General features: G+C 42.9%; 1 protein-coding gene across 15 annotated transcripts in view; it reads left to right on the plus strand.

Moving 5' to 3' along the window:
- Positions 1 to 14,969, plus strand: part of KANSL3 (KAT8 regulatory NSL complex subunit 3) — a 47,611-nt gene that overhangs the window by 3,362 nt on the left and 29,280 nt on the right. For 11 of the 15 annotated variants that reach the window (XR_003115241.1, XR_003115242.1, XM_025353557.1 and 8 more), the window contains exon 3: positions 4,597 to 4,767. Coding sequence is in view for 8 of the 15 variants with exons in the window: in XM_025353557.1 (XP_025209342.1) it covers positions 4,597 to 4,767 (171 nt within the window). In the remaining 7 variants the exon portion in view is untranslated. Of the gene's footprint in view, positions 1 to 4,535; positions 4,768 to 14,969 lie in introns of all 15 variants that reach the window. The other 4 variants (XR_003115243.1, XM_025353563.1, XM_025353564.1 and 1 more) reach the window with 1 other exon arrangement.

The following is a 14,969-nucleotide window of genomic DNA, read 5'->3' on the forward strand; positions in this document are numbered from 1 at the left end:
TTTTGAGATGGAGTCTAGCTCTGTCGCCCAGGCTGGAGTGCCGTGGCCGGATCTCAGCTCACTGCAAGCTCTGCCTTCCGGGTTCACGCCATTCTCCTGCCTCAGCCTCCCAAGTAGCTGGGACTACAGGCGCCCGCCACCTTGCCCGGCTAGTGTTTTGTATTTTTTTTTTTTAGTAGAGACGGGTTTTCACCGGGTTAGCCAGGATGGTCTCGATTTTCTGACCTCGTGATCCGCCCGTCTCGGCCTCCCAAAGTGCTGGGATTACAGGCTTGAGCCACTGCGCCAGGCGACATTTTCTTAAAGTGAGATTCTGTGGACTTGGTTCTTTTGGTACTTAGAAAGTTGTTTCCTTTTATAATCTCTGTCTCCAAATATAGACCCTGAAAATGAGAATTCGGCATGCTTTAAGAACTTTTTTAGGCCAGCGTGGCCAGAATATAATAGCAGTAGGGGTATAAGTGGGAGGTAGGGAGAAGTTGGCAGAGGTTACCTCGTGAAGGAATTTGATACTAAGAGTGGTGAGAAGCCATTGAAGGATCTTAAGCTAGAGATTCAATTTATACTTTAAAAAGATCATTTTGGATTTTTTGTTGAGTATGTTGTAGTGCAGGAGTAGAGCTTACAGGATCAGCTGCAGGCTGCCATTGCAATGGACTGAGATGGGCCAGAAATCATGATATCTTGTATCGGGCAGGAACAGTACAAATGGAGAAATACAGATGACTTTGAGATGTATTTCATAGGTAGAGTGAATAGGTTAATAGGATCTGCAATAGTGAATTGGAAAGAAGAGCAAGAACCAGGGTTAAAGGAAAAGGTAAAATTAGGATGACAGATTTCTGGCTTGAGCAGTTGGGTGGTGCCATGAGTTAGGGAAAACTGGGGGAGGATAGGTTTGTGATGGTGAAATCAAGGGTTCTCTTTTAGGTACACGTATCCAAGTACCTAGCTCAATGTCTGGCCTAGAGAAGATTATCAGCTCTTCTGCCCGCCACCAAATCTAGCTGCACGTGATTTCATTTCGTTTCATAATGATGTAATTATTTCAGTCATTGGAAATGGATGCAGTAAGGTCACTGAGGTCAAAAAGTTAACATAACGTTTGGCAGATAGCCACTAGACCAGTTTGTTTGGCATAGTATTTGGGGTGACAAAGTTGGTGCAATATATCATAAAGTGGGAAGGATGCTTGGGGCACTAGTATTTCTTTTTTTCTTTCTTTTTTTTTTTTTTTTTTTGAGTCAGAGTCTCACTCTGTTACCCAGGCTGGAGTGCAATGGCACAATCTTGGCTCACTGCAACCTCTGCCTCCCAAGTTCAAGCAGTTCTCCTGCCTCAGCCTTCCAGGTAGCTGGGATTATAGGCACCCGCCACCACGCCTGGCTAATTTTTGTATTTTTGTTAGAGACAGCGTTTCCCCATGTTGGTCAGGCTCGTCTTGAACTCCTGACTTTAAGCAATCCACCTGCCTTGGCCTCCCAAAGTGCTGGAATTACAGGCATGAGCCCCCATGCCTGGCTGGATTTCATTTTAAAATATGAAAGACCTTTAGATGTTCATTTATATGTTTCTGTTCTAGGCTCTGTACAAAATGAGCTAAATAGCTAAGGTATGTGCATTCCAGGTCATCTGTCTTAGGTAATCATACAGAAGGAAATCATAGACTTTACAGCATATATTAATAACTACCAGTTGACTTGCTATTGAAAGGGAAAGTTTGTATGAATTTAAAACCCTAGACCAGCACTGTTTAACGGAACTCTCTGTAATAATAGGAATCTTCTATACCTGGGATATCCAGTATGGTAACTGCCACCACATGTATCTATTGAACACTTGAAATGTGGCTAATGTCGCTGCGGAACTGAATTTTTTATTTTTTCATATTTTTGAGACGGAGTTTTGCTCTGTCACCCAGCCTGCAGTGTAGTGGTGCGATCTTGGCTCACTGTAACCTCCGCCCCCTGGGTTCAAGCAATTCTCCTGCCACAGTCTCCCAAGTACCTGGGACTACAGGTGCTTGCTGCCATGCCCAGCTAATTTTTTGTTGTTTAGTAGAGATGGGGTTTCACCATGTTGCCCAGGCTGGTTGCAAAGTCCTGAGCTCAGGCAATCCGCACGCCTCTGCCTCCCAGAGTGCTGGGATTACAGGCGTGAGCCAGCGTGCCCGGCCTTTTTTTTTTTTTTTTTTTTGAGACGGAGTCTCACTGTGTTGCCCAGGCTGGAGTGCAGTGGTGCGATCTCGGCTCACTGCAACCTCTGCCTTCTGAGTTCACACCATTCTCCTGCCTCAGCCTCCCAAGTAGCTGGGACTACAGGCACGTGCCACCACACCCAGCTATTTTTTGTATTTTTAGTAGAGATGGGGTTCTACCATGTTGGCCAAGCTTGTCTCGAACTCCTGACCTCAGGTGATCCACCCGCCTTGGCCTCCCAAAATGTTGGGGTTACAGGCGCAAGCCTCTGTGCCCAGCCTGAATATTTAATTCTATTTAAATTTTTTTTTTTTTTTTTTTGGGCCAAGGTCTCTGTCACCCAGACTGGAGTGAGTGCAGTGGTGTGATCTTGGCTCACTGCAACCTCCGCCTCCCAGGCTCAGTTGATCCTCCCACCTCAGCCTCCCATGTGGCTGGGACCACAAGCTAATTTCTGTATTTTTGCACTATGTTGCCCACACTGTTGAATTTGTGGGCTCAAGCGTTCTGACCACCTTGGCCTCCCAAAGTGCTGGGATTACAAGCCTGAGCCCTTGTGCCCAATAATTTCTTTTTTTTTTTTTTGAGACAGAGTCTCACTCTGTTGCCCTGGCTGGAGTGCAATGGCGCAGTCTCACTGCAAGCTCACCTTCTGGGTTCACACCATTCTCCTGCCTCAGTGTCCCGAGTAGCTGGGACTCCAGGTGCCCGCCACCACGCCTGGCTAATTTTTTGTATTTTCAGTAGAGATGGAGTTTCACTGTTAGCCAGGATGGTCTCGATCTGACCTCGTGATCCGTCTGCCTCAATTTAAGTAGTTGTATGTGGCTTGTAACTACTGTATTGGACGGTATCTAGGCAATCAACTTGTTAGCCACTTCTCTCCATTTGTACTGTTCTCGTCCCTAAACAAGCTATCATGATTTCTGGCCTATCTCAGTCAACTGCAGTGGCTGCCTCGCTGGTCTTCTAAATTCCACTCCTGAGCTGTAGCCTACTAAACAAAAATTGAAAGTGATCTTTTAAAAATATTAGTTTGAGGCCGGGCGTGGTGGCTCACGCCTGTAATCCCAGCACTTTGGGAGGCTGAGATGGGTAGATCACAAGGTCAGGAGATCGAGACCATCCTGGCTAACACGGTGAAACCCCGTCTCTATTAAAAATATAAAAAATTAGCCGGGCATGGTGGTGGGTGCCTGTAGTCCCAGCTACTTGGTAGGCTGAGGCAGGAGAATGGCGTGAACCCAGGAGGCGGAGCTTGCAGTGAGCCGAGATCGCGCCACTGCACTCTAGCCTGGGTGACAGAGCGAGACTCCGTCTCAAAAAAAAAAAAAAAATTAGTTTGAGTCAAATCAACTTGCTTATGGAATATATTGTCCTTTTTTTTTTTTTTTTTTTTGAGACTGTGTCTTGCTCTGTCACCCAGACTGGAGTGCAGTGACATGATCACAGCTGACTGTAGCCTCAACCTCCTGGGCTCAAGCAAGCCATCCTCCCACCTCAGCTTCCTGAGTGGCTGGGACTGCAGGCACACACCACCATGCCTGTCTAATTTTTGTGTTTGTTGTAGAGACGGGGTTTTGCCATGTTGCCAAACTGGTCTTGAACTCTTGGGCTTAAGCAGTCCTGCCTTAGCCTCCCAAAGTGCTGGGATTACAAGTATGAATCACTGTGCCTAGCTATATTTGTCATTTATTTATTTATTTTTTGAGACCAGCTCACTCCTGGGCTTAAGTGATCCTCCTGCTTCAGCCTCCCAAAGTGCTTGGGATTACAGGTGTGAATTGCTGTGCCTGGCCGTATTATTTATTTATTTATTTATTTATTTATTTTTGAGACCAGGTCTTGCTCTGTCACCCAGGCTGGAGTGCAGTGATGCAATCATGGCTCACTGCAGCCATGACTTCCCAGGTGCCAACAGTCCTCCCACCTTAGCCTCCTTAGTGCTGGGATCACAGGCATGTGCCACATGCCCAGCTAATTTTTGTATTTTTGGTAGCGACAGGGTTTCCTCATGTTGCCCAGGCTGGTCTTGAACTTCTGAGTTCAAGTGATCCACCTGCCTCGGCTTCCCAAAGTGGTGATATTACAGGTGTGAGCCACTGCACCTGGCCCATATTTATCTTTAAAAAAAAAAAAAGATGTTTATCATTTTTTATATAGACTCATTGAAAAAATGACTTTGTGTTCTTCCAGTACATACCATCGTGTCTGAGAAGGCAGAGATCTAGACAAGTGTGGGAAAGATGACTTTGGATCAAAATTTTCTTGTGGATATAATGTGCTTATACATAATTTAAAGCTGACTGTATTAAAGATACATTTTTTGTCAACCAGATGATTGTTAAATACCTATGAAGTATGTGTGGCCCGGTCCTATTTCCTCACCTGTTTACAGTGAATCAGATGTCCCAATAGATGTGGAGACGGTCATGTCAACGCCTATGCCACTCTATGACAATCAGAAGGCACGCAGCGTGATGAATGAGTGTGAACGGCATGTCATCTTTGCCAGGACTGATGCAGATGCCCCTCCTCCACCAGAGGACTGGGAGGAACATGTCAACAGGTAGGCTGCTCATCAGGAGGATGGTCACTGCCCTGTAATTATTTCGTATCATCTTCATTGAAATAACACTTATTAGGACCTTATTTCATTTGCAGCAACACAAGTCAGAGTGTTCTCCAAAGTCTCACATTATAACTCTCAGTTCACCATGCTGTGTGTGAGCTTCTTGAGAGCAGGGCTTACATCTCAGCCATCTTTGCATACTTCACACTAGGACGTTGTCTGGCACACAGTAGGTATATAATGTTTGTTGGATAAATAAGTGAATTAAATTTGATAGATATGATTAGCTCTGTAGTAGCTTCTGTTGTTTAAGTTATGATATAGGGGTTACCCAAACTACAAAAAAATGAAATGTACATTTGTAAGGTATTGTGTTTAAATGGTTTATAACTAGGATGATGAAAGTTGTGAAGTCACATGAAAAGCTAACAGATGTTTGAGTGGCTTTTAAAAATAGATTTGCAGGCTATGGAGGGCACACTGAAGCCTGTTTTCATGAGTATATTGGCTAGTTTTGTTCCCAAGCTTTCTACTGCCCCAGGGGACTCAGTACTCCTCTCCTGGTCATTTGTCCCTGTTCATTTGGTAAACATTTACCTGATCACATAATATCTTTTTGGGAATATTTATATGCCATACAATTCAACTATTTAATGTGTACAGTCATTGGTTTTTAGTATAGTCAGAGTTGTATATTCATCACCGCTATCAATTTGATAAACATTTTCATCATCCCAGAAAGAAACCTCATACCCATAAACAGTCACTCCCCATTTCCTCCTAGCTTCTCTGGTCTCTAGGAAGCACTAATTGACCTTTGTCTCTATAGATTTGCCTATTCTGAACATTTCATGTAAACGGAATCATGCAATATGTGGTCTTTTCCTACTGGCTTCTTTCACCCCGCATAATATTTTCAAGGTTCATCCATGTGGTTGTGTGTATCAGCACTTCATTGTTTTTATTGCCAAATGATATTACATTGTATGGATAGCCCACATGTTATTTATTAATTAATCAGTTGATGGATATTTAGGTTATTTTCATTTTTTGGCAATTGTGAATAATGCTGTTACGAACATTTGCATGCAAGTTTTTGTGTGGATCTAAGTTTTTAATTCTCTTAGCTATATACCTGGGAGTGGACTTGTTGGGTCATGTGATACCTCTGTATTTAACCTTTGAGGAATTGCCAGACTGTTTTCCAAATTGGCTGTACCATTTTACATTCCTACCAGCAGTGTATGAGGGTTCTAGTTTCTCCACATCCTTGACAACACTTACTAATTTTCTTCTTTTTTAAAAAAATTATAACCGTTCTACTGGGTATAAAGTGGCATCTCATTGTGGTTTCAACTTACATTTTGTTGATGGCTTTTTGTCTGTGTATCCATATATCTACTATATATAAGGAAATGTTACTTCTTATATCAGGAGTTGGTAGGTGGTAACTTTCCACAATTTCAGAGAACCCTTATTTTCTAATGTAGAGAGAGAAAGAGGGGTAGAAAGTTTGAGGTGATTGACATGATTACTGAAGCTGGTTGGAAGTTGGAAATGAGATTGAACAGGTGTGCTTGTGTGATCAAAACAGCAGCTGTTGAGGGAGGAGCAGTTCTGCACCTTGGTTGAAAAAAGCTTGTGAAGAACATGGTTGGGGTCTTGCATTGGAATTAATTTAGTGCCTTAAGAAGCTCTTTTCTCACACCTGTAATCCTAGCACTTTGGGAAGCTGAGGTGGGTGGATCACCTGAGGTCGGGAGTTCAAAACCAGCCTGACCAACATGGACGAACTCTGTCTCTGCTAAAAATACAAAAGTAGCCGGGTGTGGTGGCGCATCATGCCTGTAATTCTAGCTACTTGGGAGGCTGAGGCAGGAGAATCGCTTGAACCTGGGAGGCGGAGGTTGTGGTGAGCTGAGATCACGCCATTGCATTCCAGCCTGGGCAACAAGAGTGAAACACCGTCTCAAAAAAAAAAAGAAACTCTTTTGAGCGTCAGATAAAGAAGAAAACTAAACTGCTATGAATGAAGATCAACTACTGGAATATTGCTAGAGTCAGTGTATTCAGCAAAAGGATTTATCAGTTTTTACAGTTAAAAATAGAAATAACAACGATGGTAATAACAAAAAGGAGCCAGCATTTGTTGAGTGCTTTCTAGGTGCCAGACATTGTATCAGGCTCTTCAAATGCATTGTCTCTTAGTCCTCCCAGTGACTCTTGGAGGTATAACCCCCTTCATCTCTGCTTAACAGGATGAAGAAACTGAGCTCAGAGTGTTTAAGAAACCTTAATTAGGAAGTGATGGAGAAGGAGTTTGTTCAAACCAAGCAGTCTGACTCCAGAACCCAGTGTTCTCAACCACCATACCATCTGCCTTAATTAAGGGCAGTAAGAAGAGATTAAGACCAGTTAGTGGTGGCTGAACAAGGTGGCCTCATATGGTTATGTATCCCTTTGTGGTATTTTCCACTACCTTTTCCTTTGCAATTTTGCAAAGTACATAGGAGAACTGCGTGATTTTTTTTTTTTTTTTTTTTGTCGTCAGTTCATCCATGGTTATGATTAAGAGGTTTTTGTGGACAATTCATACTTACCAAAGTCATTAGAGACTTAATAATACTATAAATACCAGTTTTTTTTTTTTTTTTTTTTTTTTGAGGCAGGGTCTCACTCTGTCACCCAGACTGTAGTGCAGTGGCACGATCTCAGCTCACTGCAAGCCTCAACCTCCAGGACTCAGGTGATTCTCCCAGGTGGGAACCTTAGCCTCCCAAGTAGCTGGGACTACAGGAGTACGTCACCATTTCTGGCTAATTTTTGTAGTTTTTGTAGAGATTGGGTTTCGCCATGCTGCCTAGGCTGGTCTCAAACTCCTGGCTCAAGTGATCTGCCCACCTTGGCCTCCCAAAGTGCTGGGATTATAGGTGTGAGCCACTGCACTTGGCCGAGTTTCTTAATTTATAAGGAGAGATATAACTGCAAAGCATAAGAGACACTGGGGTGGTCTGGCCAGAGTGTCTGTTCTCAGCTGGAAAGTCTGAAAAACTATTTTATTTCAGAAGTGAATAGATGAGTGGAGAGTCTACACAGGAGGCACAGCAGAATAGCTGGAAGTACACATCTTTCCTCTAGGCAAGGTGGGTCCACAGAGTAGGCCAGGGTGCACTTTCTCCTGCCTGTCCTTTAGAGAAGCACTGACGGATTCTTATCTTTGGCTTTTCTTTCTCCAGTTTCCTTGTGGACCACCATCCTTCTGTTACGACATTGCCACAGATTGATGTAATTCATTAAAGCTCAGTTGATCCTAGATTATTTGTTTTCTTAGTGTCTGATGAGATTTTGGAGGCCTTCTCTCATTGGCCGCAGTCTTACAAACCGTCTCTTTTGGTTGTAACTTTTGTATATAGCCGATTTTATTAATGATCACTTATTAGCTTCAGTTTCAGAGATCACCGTTTTATGACCCTGTCCCTGAGTCTGTAGCCTGTTTGGAGCTTGCAGTTCCTTCTGCTCTGATTATAATCATTGTGTTGCCATTCTTTCCCTGACTTGATTGTTAAATTGCTGCTTCCTTTCTTCTTGTATAAAGTCATGTAAAATTAGTTTCCCACATCAAGAGCTCCATGAACGGTGTAGGTCGGCTCCCTGGAACTCTGGAGTTTTTTCCCGGAGAGTTTACTAATCGCTCTTTGTCTGTAGAGGCAGAAACTTAATTTCCTTGTTAAGAGCTTTTTTCCTCCCTCTTTAATGATTTCAGTAGATACTGTCTTCAAATAACTTTATGTATATAGGCCAGGCACAGTAGCTCTCGCCTGTAATCCCAGCACTTTGGGAGGCTGAGGCGGGAGGATCATTTGAGGTCAGGAGTTTGAGACCAGCCTGACCAACATAGTGAAACCCTGTCTCTACTAAAAATAATAAAAATTAGCTGGGCGTGGTGGCGAATGCCTGTAATCTCAGCCACTTGGGAGGCTGAGGCAGAAGAATCTCTTGAACCTGGAAGGCAGAGGTTGCAGTGAGCCTAGATCATGCCACTGCACTCCAGCCTGGGCAACAGAGCGAGACTCCCATCTCAAAAAAAAAAAAGAAACATGCTCCTCCCTTCCCTGCCCCCGACTCTGGCTTTCTTTATTAATGATTGATATTTTGTGAAATGGTTTAAATATTGCTACCTTATTTAATTGTCTGTATTAGGGGTTGTCTGTGACCGTGGGCTGATTTAAATTTGACCCATTGCTTGTTGTTTTTGTGTGGAATGGTTTTTACATTTTTAAATGGTTGCAAAAAAACTTAATACTGTTTCATGACACGTGAAATTAAAATTTCAGTGTGCGCAAACTTTTATTGGGATATAGTCATATTCATTAGGTATTATCCATGGCCACTTTTGCGCTAAAACCACAAAGTTGAATAGTGGCAGAAACCATATGGCCTGCAAACCCTAGAACATTTCTGTCCAGCCTCTTATAGAAAAAATGAGCTGCCTGGGTCATGTTCTTGTGTCTGCGTGCCATGACATGTGACTTAGAGGACCTTTGAAAATAATTTCTATTTGCTGGCATAGTGATGTAGTCCTGAAGATGTCGGGCCAGCTTTTTTTTGTTTCCTCCAGATGTTTGTCAAATGCCGTTTCATTAGTTGCATAGCTTTTGAAAGATATTTAATAAAATTCTCCTAACACATGATACTTCTCAGCATTGCTCAAATGGATTTTAGGACATTTCCAACATTTCAGCAAAAGAATGTAGTATCCAAAAGCAGACTTTCTTATCTTAGAAATCAGAACTTCTGAATTCCAGCCAAAAACACCCCATTTGCCTTTTCTGAACTTTCTTTAATTATATATTCAATATTGTATGTATCTGTATAAATCTTAGGTTGGATGTTTGAAATTTTAAGTCCAAGGTCTTTGAGTTATCCTCCCTCCTTCCCCTCCCCCACCCTCTTTCTTTCCCCTTCCTTCATTCCTTCCCTTCTCCTAGTGTTTAGACAAAAGAATTTTTTTTTTTTTTTTTTTTTTTTGAGACGGAGTCTCGCTCTGTCGCCCAGGCTGGAGTGCAGTGGCGCGATCTCGGCTCACTGCAAGCTCCGCCTCCCGGGCTTACGCCATTCTCCTGCCTCAGCCTCCCGAGTAGCTGGGACCACAGGCGCCCGCCACCTCGCCCGGCTAGTTTTTTGTATTTTTTAGTAGAGACGGGGTTTCACCGTGTTCACCAGGATGGTCTCGATCTCCTGACCTCGTGATCCACCCGTCTCGGCCTCCCAAAGTGCTGGGATTACAGGCTTGAGCCACCGCGCCCGGCCGACAAAAGAATTTTATAATCTGAAAAAGGAAAGTATGACTGTTGAGTTTATCTGATGTCCTTTGTGTCTCCTTGTTTGACTTCTGGTTAAAAAAAAAAGTCCTTTAGATATTTTAATGTTGAATTAATTAGTCTCCTTTGAAACAGTATCCAAAATTTGAAAATATCAGATATTTTCAGGACTAATGTTATATTTTAGCTGCTTTGAATAGAATGAGCCAGAGGTCAGCATATCATTCAGGTTCAGTCAGATCAGAGAGAACAAAAGATTCTCTGATCTCATCTAGGAAAGGAAGAAAAGGCATTTTTGCCCTCATGAAAATTGAATAGGCGGGTAGGGCAGGGGGTGGGGTGTGCCAGTTGACTCACCACAGTTCCCATCAGCTATTTGACTGTTTAGGCTTGTATTTAAAATTCTGTCTCCTGTTTTTAAAATTTTCCCTAATTATATCTCTTGCATGCTCTTTATCTTAATCTTGGTTTAGATCATTTTTTTTCTGCCCACTTAATTTTCCAGCCTCCCACGAAGCTGACAAAATATAGAGATCAGGTTTCAATTCTTGAAGTCACTCTGTTGTATATCCAGCAGCAATCCTAAGAACTTTTTCTGGGATTTTGGACTCTCAACATTGTGGTTTTAAAATTTAATTTCAGCTGTCATTGGTGTATGATGATAATTTCTAAATAGCTTTCTAACCCTCTGCACCTTGCATTCACATCATTTTCCTTACTCCCATAATTTTGGGTTGCAGAATTAATACAGAGTAAGAAAAACAAATCGGGAAAACATCATTATATAATAAAAACAGGATAATTTTGGAAATGCTGTTGATGTTTCATAAATAAATTATACCTCATTCTCTGTTGTTGGAATTAAAGTTTGCAGTGTGATCAATAGGCTTTGAGAAAGCTCCAGAGATTGTTGAACGTGAAAAAACTATATTCATTGCTTAACCTGGTTGATTGTAAATTAGCATGATTGCTGGAGGTAAGGCTGCAATATAATACTACTTTCAAGATGCTACAGGTCCTTTATACCTATTATTTTCAAAGAACTGGAAATCCAGAGATTTTTGGTTTGTTTGTTTGTTTTTGAGACGGAGTCTCATTCTGTCATCCAGGCTGGAGTATAGCGGGGTGATCCCAGCTAACTGCAACCTCCGCCTCCTGTGTTCAAGCGATTCTGCTGTCTCAGTCTCCCGAGTAGCTGGGATTACAGGCTCGTACCACCATGCCCAGCTAGTTTTTCTGTTTTTAGTAGAGATGGGGTTTTACCATGTTGGCCACGCTGGTCTCCACCTCCTTTCTGACCTCAGGTGATCCGCCCTCCTCAGTCTCCCAAAGTGCTGGGATTACAGGCATGAGCCACCATGCCCGGCCTTATCCAGAGATTTTAACACGGATAGCCTTTGGTCATTTCCATTTGAAGAAATTTATCCTACAGAGATACTTGTGTGAGTGTATAAAATAGAGATAGATAGGGCTGGGCGTGGTGACTCACACCTGTAATCCCAGCACTTTGGGAGGCTGACATGGGTGGATCACTTGAGGTCAGGAGTTCGAGACCAGCCTGGCCAACATGGTGAAACCTCGCCTCTACTAAAAATATAAAAATTAGCTGGGCGTGGCGGCGTGCCCCTGTAGTCCTAGCTACTCTGGAGGCTGAGGCAGGAGAATCACTTGAACCTGGGAGGCAGAGGTTACAGTGAGCCAAGATTGCACCATTGCGCTCCAGCCTGGGCAACAGAGCAAGACTCTTGTCTAAACAAAAACAAGAATTAATAATAAAATATAGATAGTTGTGTATGTATATATTTGAGGAAGAGAGGGGTGGTCACTGCAGTGGCTTATAAATTGCAATAAAAAATGCACAACCTAAATGTCCACAAATAAGGTACAACTTACCTAGCTTTTAAAAACAAAGAAGTGTATTAACATGGAGATATATCCATGTTTGTAGAGAGCTTTTTCAAATGACTTGTAAGCGTCTGCTCTGTCTCCTCCTATCCTCCTGCCACCATCAAATTCTCAAGCCCATCTGAGACTCACTGTACATAAGAGAGCTGCTACTCTTGTGAGTCTGCTGTGCATTTAAATAATGTGACAGAAAACAAGATAATGAACCAGTGGGGCTGGAGCTTCTGGTCTCAATAAACCTTCCCAGTTCCAAGGCATCCTGAGTCCCAACATTGAGTTGAAACTTTCATCCCCTCACCTTTGAAGTCCAGAATCTCTGAATATCAAACCACAAAAACTGGATCCTGATGAAGTAGCAGAGATTAAGCCAAGATAACTAGGGAAGAATAAGAAAAAGGACAATTCCAAGAAACCTCAGACTGATTCTAGTACCTCCAAAAGGGGGTTACAAAAGGATGGGAGGTTTTGGCAGTTAAGAGAGGATTTAGCTCTAGCAAGGAAAGCTTCTGAAGGTAGAGGGTGCTTCTGAAGAAGATAGTCATCCCATTTTGTTTCTCTAATATTGGATTTCCACTGCTCTCAACTTTTGCTGCTATCAGTAATCGTAGTTAACCTGAATTGTTTTATTGTTAGAAGGAACTTAGAGGTAATCTAGCTGTATGTATTTTATGGACAAGAAGACTCAGAGCACATAGCTCTTTATTAGAGAGTGGGATAGAACCCTTGTCCCTAGGTAGGGTTCTCCTGGATCCTGTAATGTGGTTAAGTTGTAAAACTGGAGGTGTGGTAGGTGGAGATTTTATTTTACAGAAGGAAAAGGAGTTTGACTATTGTTTTCCTCCTTTCTAGAGGGTATTTGCTCTATCCAGGAACTTTTAGGTAGTTGTACAAAGTGAATAACAAAGGGTAATTGTCCTCCATCTGCATACTCACTGGGCCATATTGTTGGTGTTCCTAGAACAATGACCTGTAGAAATGAGAGTATCTTGTGGGGTGGGATATGATGGAAAGGATGCTGGTCTCTTATGAAGCCAGAGAAACTGAGATTGTTGATGTTGTTCCTGCAGTCTGACTGTCTTGGTGAAGGACATAGATCATGTGCCTGTGTTCCTCTTTGCTCCTCAGTATTAACATGGTATAGAGTCTGAGGTTTTGGATAGGGACCTGGCTGTTTACAGAACTTAGAATGCAATGTGCCCACAATCCATCCATTTATTTATTCAGCAGATGTTTAACTCCCCAGTATGTGTGTGACTCTGTTTTATGTGCTGTGGATATAGCACTTAAACAAAACCAACAAAAGTCCTGGCCATCTTGGCCTTTTACACCTTGGCAGAGAGAAACAAACTAAACAAATAAATAGCATGGATAGACTATGAGGTAGTGATACCTCTGGAAAGCAGGTTAGTGAATCCCAGGGTAACACTGGAGGGTTACAGTGTTAAATAGAGATAGGTCAGAGCAAGCCTCAGCAGGTGACATTTGAGCAACAACCTGAAGGAGATGAGAGAGGGAGCCATTGTTTCAGGTTGGCGTAATGAAGGGCAGAGCCCTGGTCTGTGATGCAGGAGTGTGCCTGTTGTGTGTGTGAGGGCAGGGGAGTGGAGGGGGCTGTGAGGAAAGGCAGTGTGAGTGAAGTAAGTGAGGATCAGTCATGGATGGTAAGATCTGAAAGACATGGAGTCCATGCAGCCCATTGCAAGGACTTTGGCTTTTAAAAACTGATTGAACTGGGACCACTGAAGGACTTTGAGCAAAGGAGTGACATGATCTGACTTAGTTTTTTCAATTAATTCTTCCAAATTGGCTTTTCCAGAAGGCTGTACTAATTTATATTTCCATCAACAGAATACAGAGTTCTTTTGTACCCTCTCAACAACAGAGAATTATTAAACTTAATTTTTACCAGTTTGATAGGTGAAAAAATAATACTTTATTAATTTGCACTTGTTGGTTCTTTTTTTTTTTTTTTTTTTTTTTTTTAAGACAAGGTCTTGCTCTGTCGCGCTGTGGCATGATCATACATTACTACAGCCTTGATATCCTAGACTCAAGCCATCCTCCAGCTTTAGCCTCCTGAATAGCTGGAACTTTGGGCACCTGCCACAAGGTCTCACTTTGTTGCCCAAGCTGGTCTCCAACTCCTGAGTCCAAGCTATCCTCCTGCCTCAGACCTTGCCTGGCTGCATTTAATTTTTTTTTTTTTTTTTTTTTTTGAGATGGAGTCTCTCTCTCTCGCCCAGGCTGGGGTGCAACGGCACTGTCTCAGCTCACTGCAACCTCCGCCTCCCAGGTTCAGATGATTCTCCTGCCTCAGCCTCCCAAGTAGCTGGGACCGCAGGCGCACGCCACCACACCCGGCTAAGTTTTGTATTTTTAGTAGAGACAGGGTTTCACTATGTTGGCCAGGCTGGTCCTGAACTCCTGACCTTTTGATCCGCCCGCCTTGGCCTCCTGAAGTGCGGGGATTACAGGCATGAGCCACCACGCCCAGCCTGTTTAATTTTGAAGTAGAGTTGACTTGACTTCTTTTGTGACCTACCTTCTTTTGTGTTCTTTGCCCTTGAGTATTTCATCTTTTTCTTATTTTCTAGAGCCTCTTTCTATTTTAATGAAATGGCAGTCATTTTCTCGTTGTGTTTTGATCTTGTTTATACTTTTTTGATTTTTTAAATTTTTTTTTTAAGAGACATGTTGCCCAGGCCAGACTTGAACTTCTGGGCTCCTCCTGCCTCAGCCTCCCAAGTATGTGGAACTACAGGCACATGCTACCATGCCCAGCTTAAAGTTTGAATATGTTTTTTTTTTTTCCAAGACGGAGTCTCACTCTGTCACCCAGGCTGGAGTGCAGTGGCGCAATCTCGGCTCACTGCAACCTCTGCCTCCCGGATTCAAGCACTTCTTCTGCCTCAGCCTGCCGAGTAGCTGGGACTACAGGCGCACGCAACCACGCCCAGCTAATTTTTGTATTTT

Source organism: Theropithecus gelada, chromosome 13, assembly GCF_003255815.1.
Source record: "Theropithecus gelada isolate Dixy chromosome 13, Tgel_1.0, whole genome shotgun sequence".
In the NCBI taxonomy this organism is placed as follows: domain Eukaryota; kingdom Metazoa; phylum Chordata; class Mammalia; order Primates; family Cercopithecidae; genus Theropithecus; species Theropithecus gelada.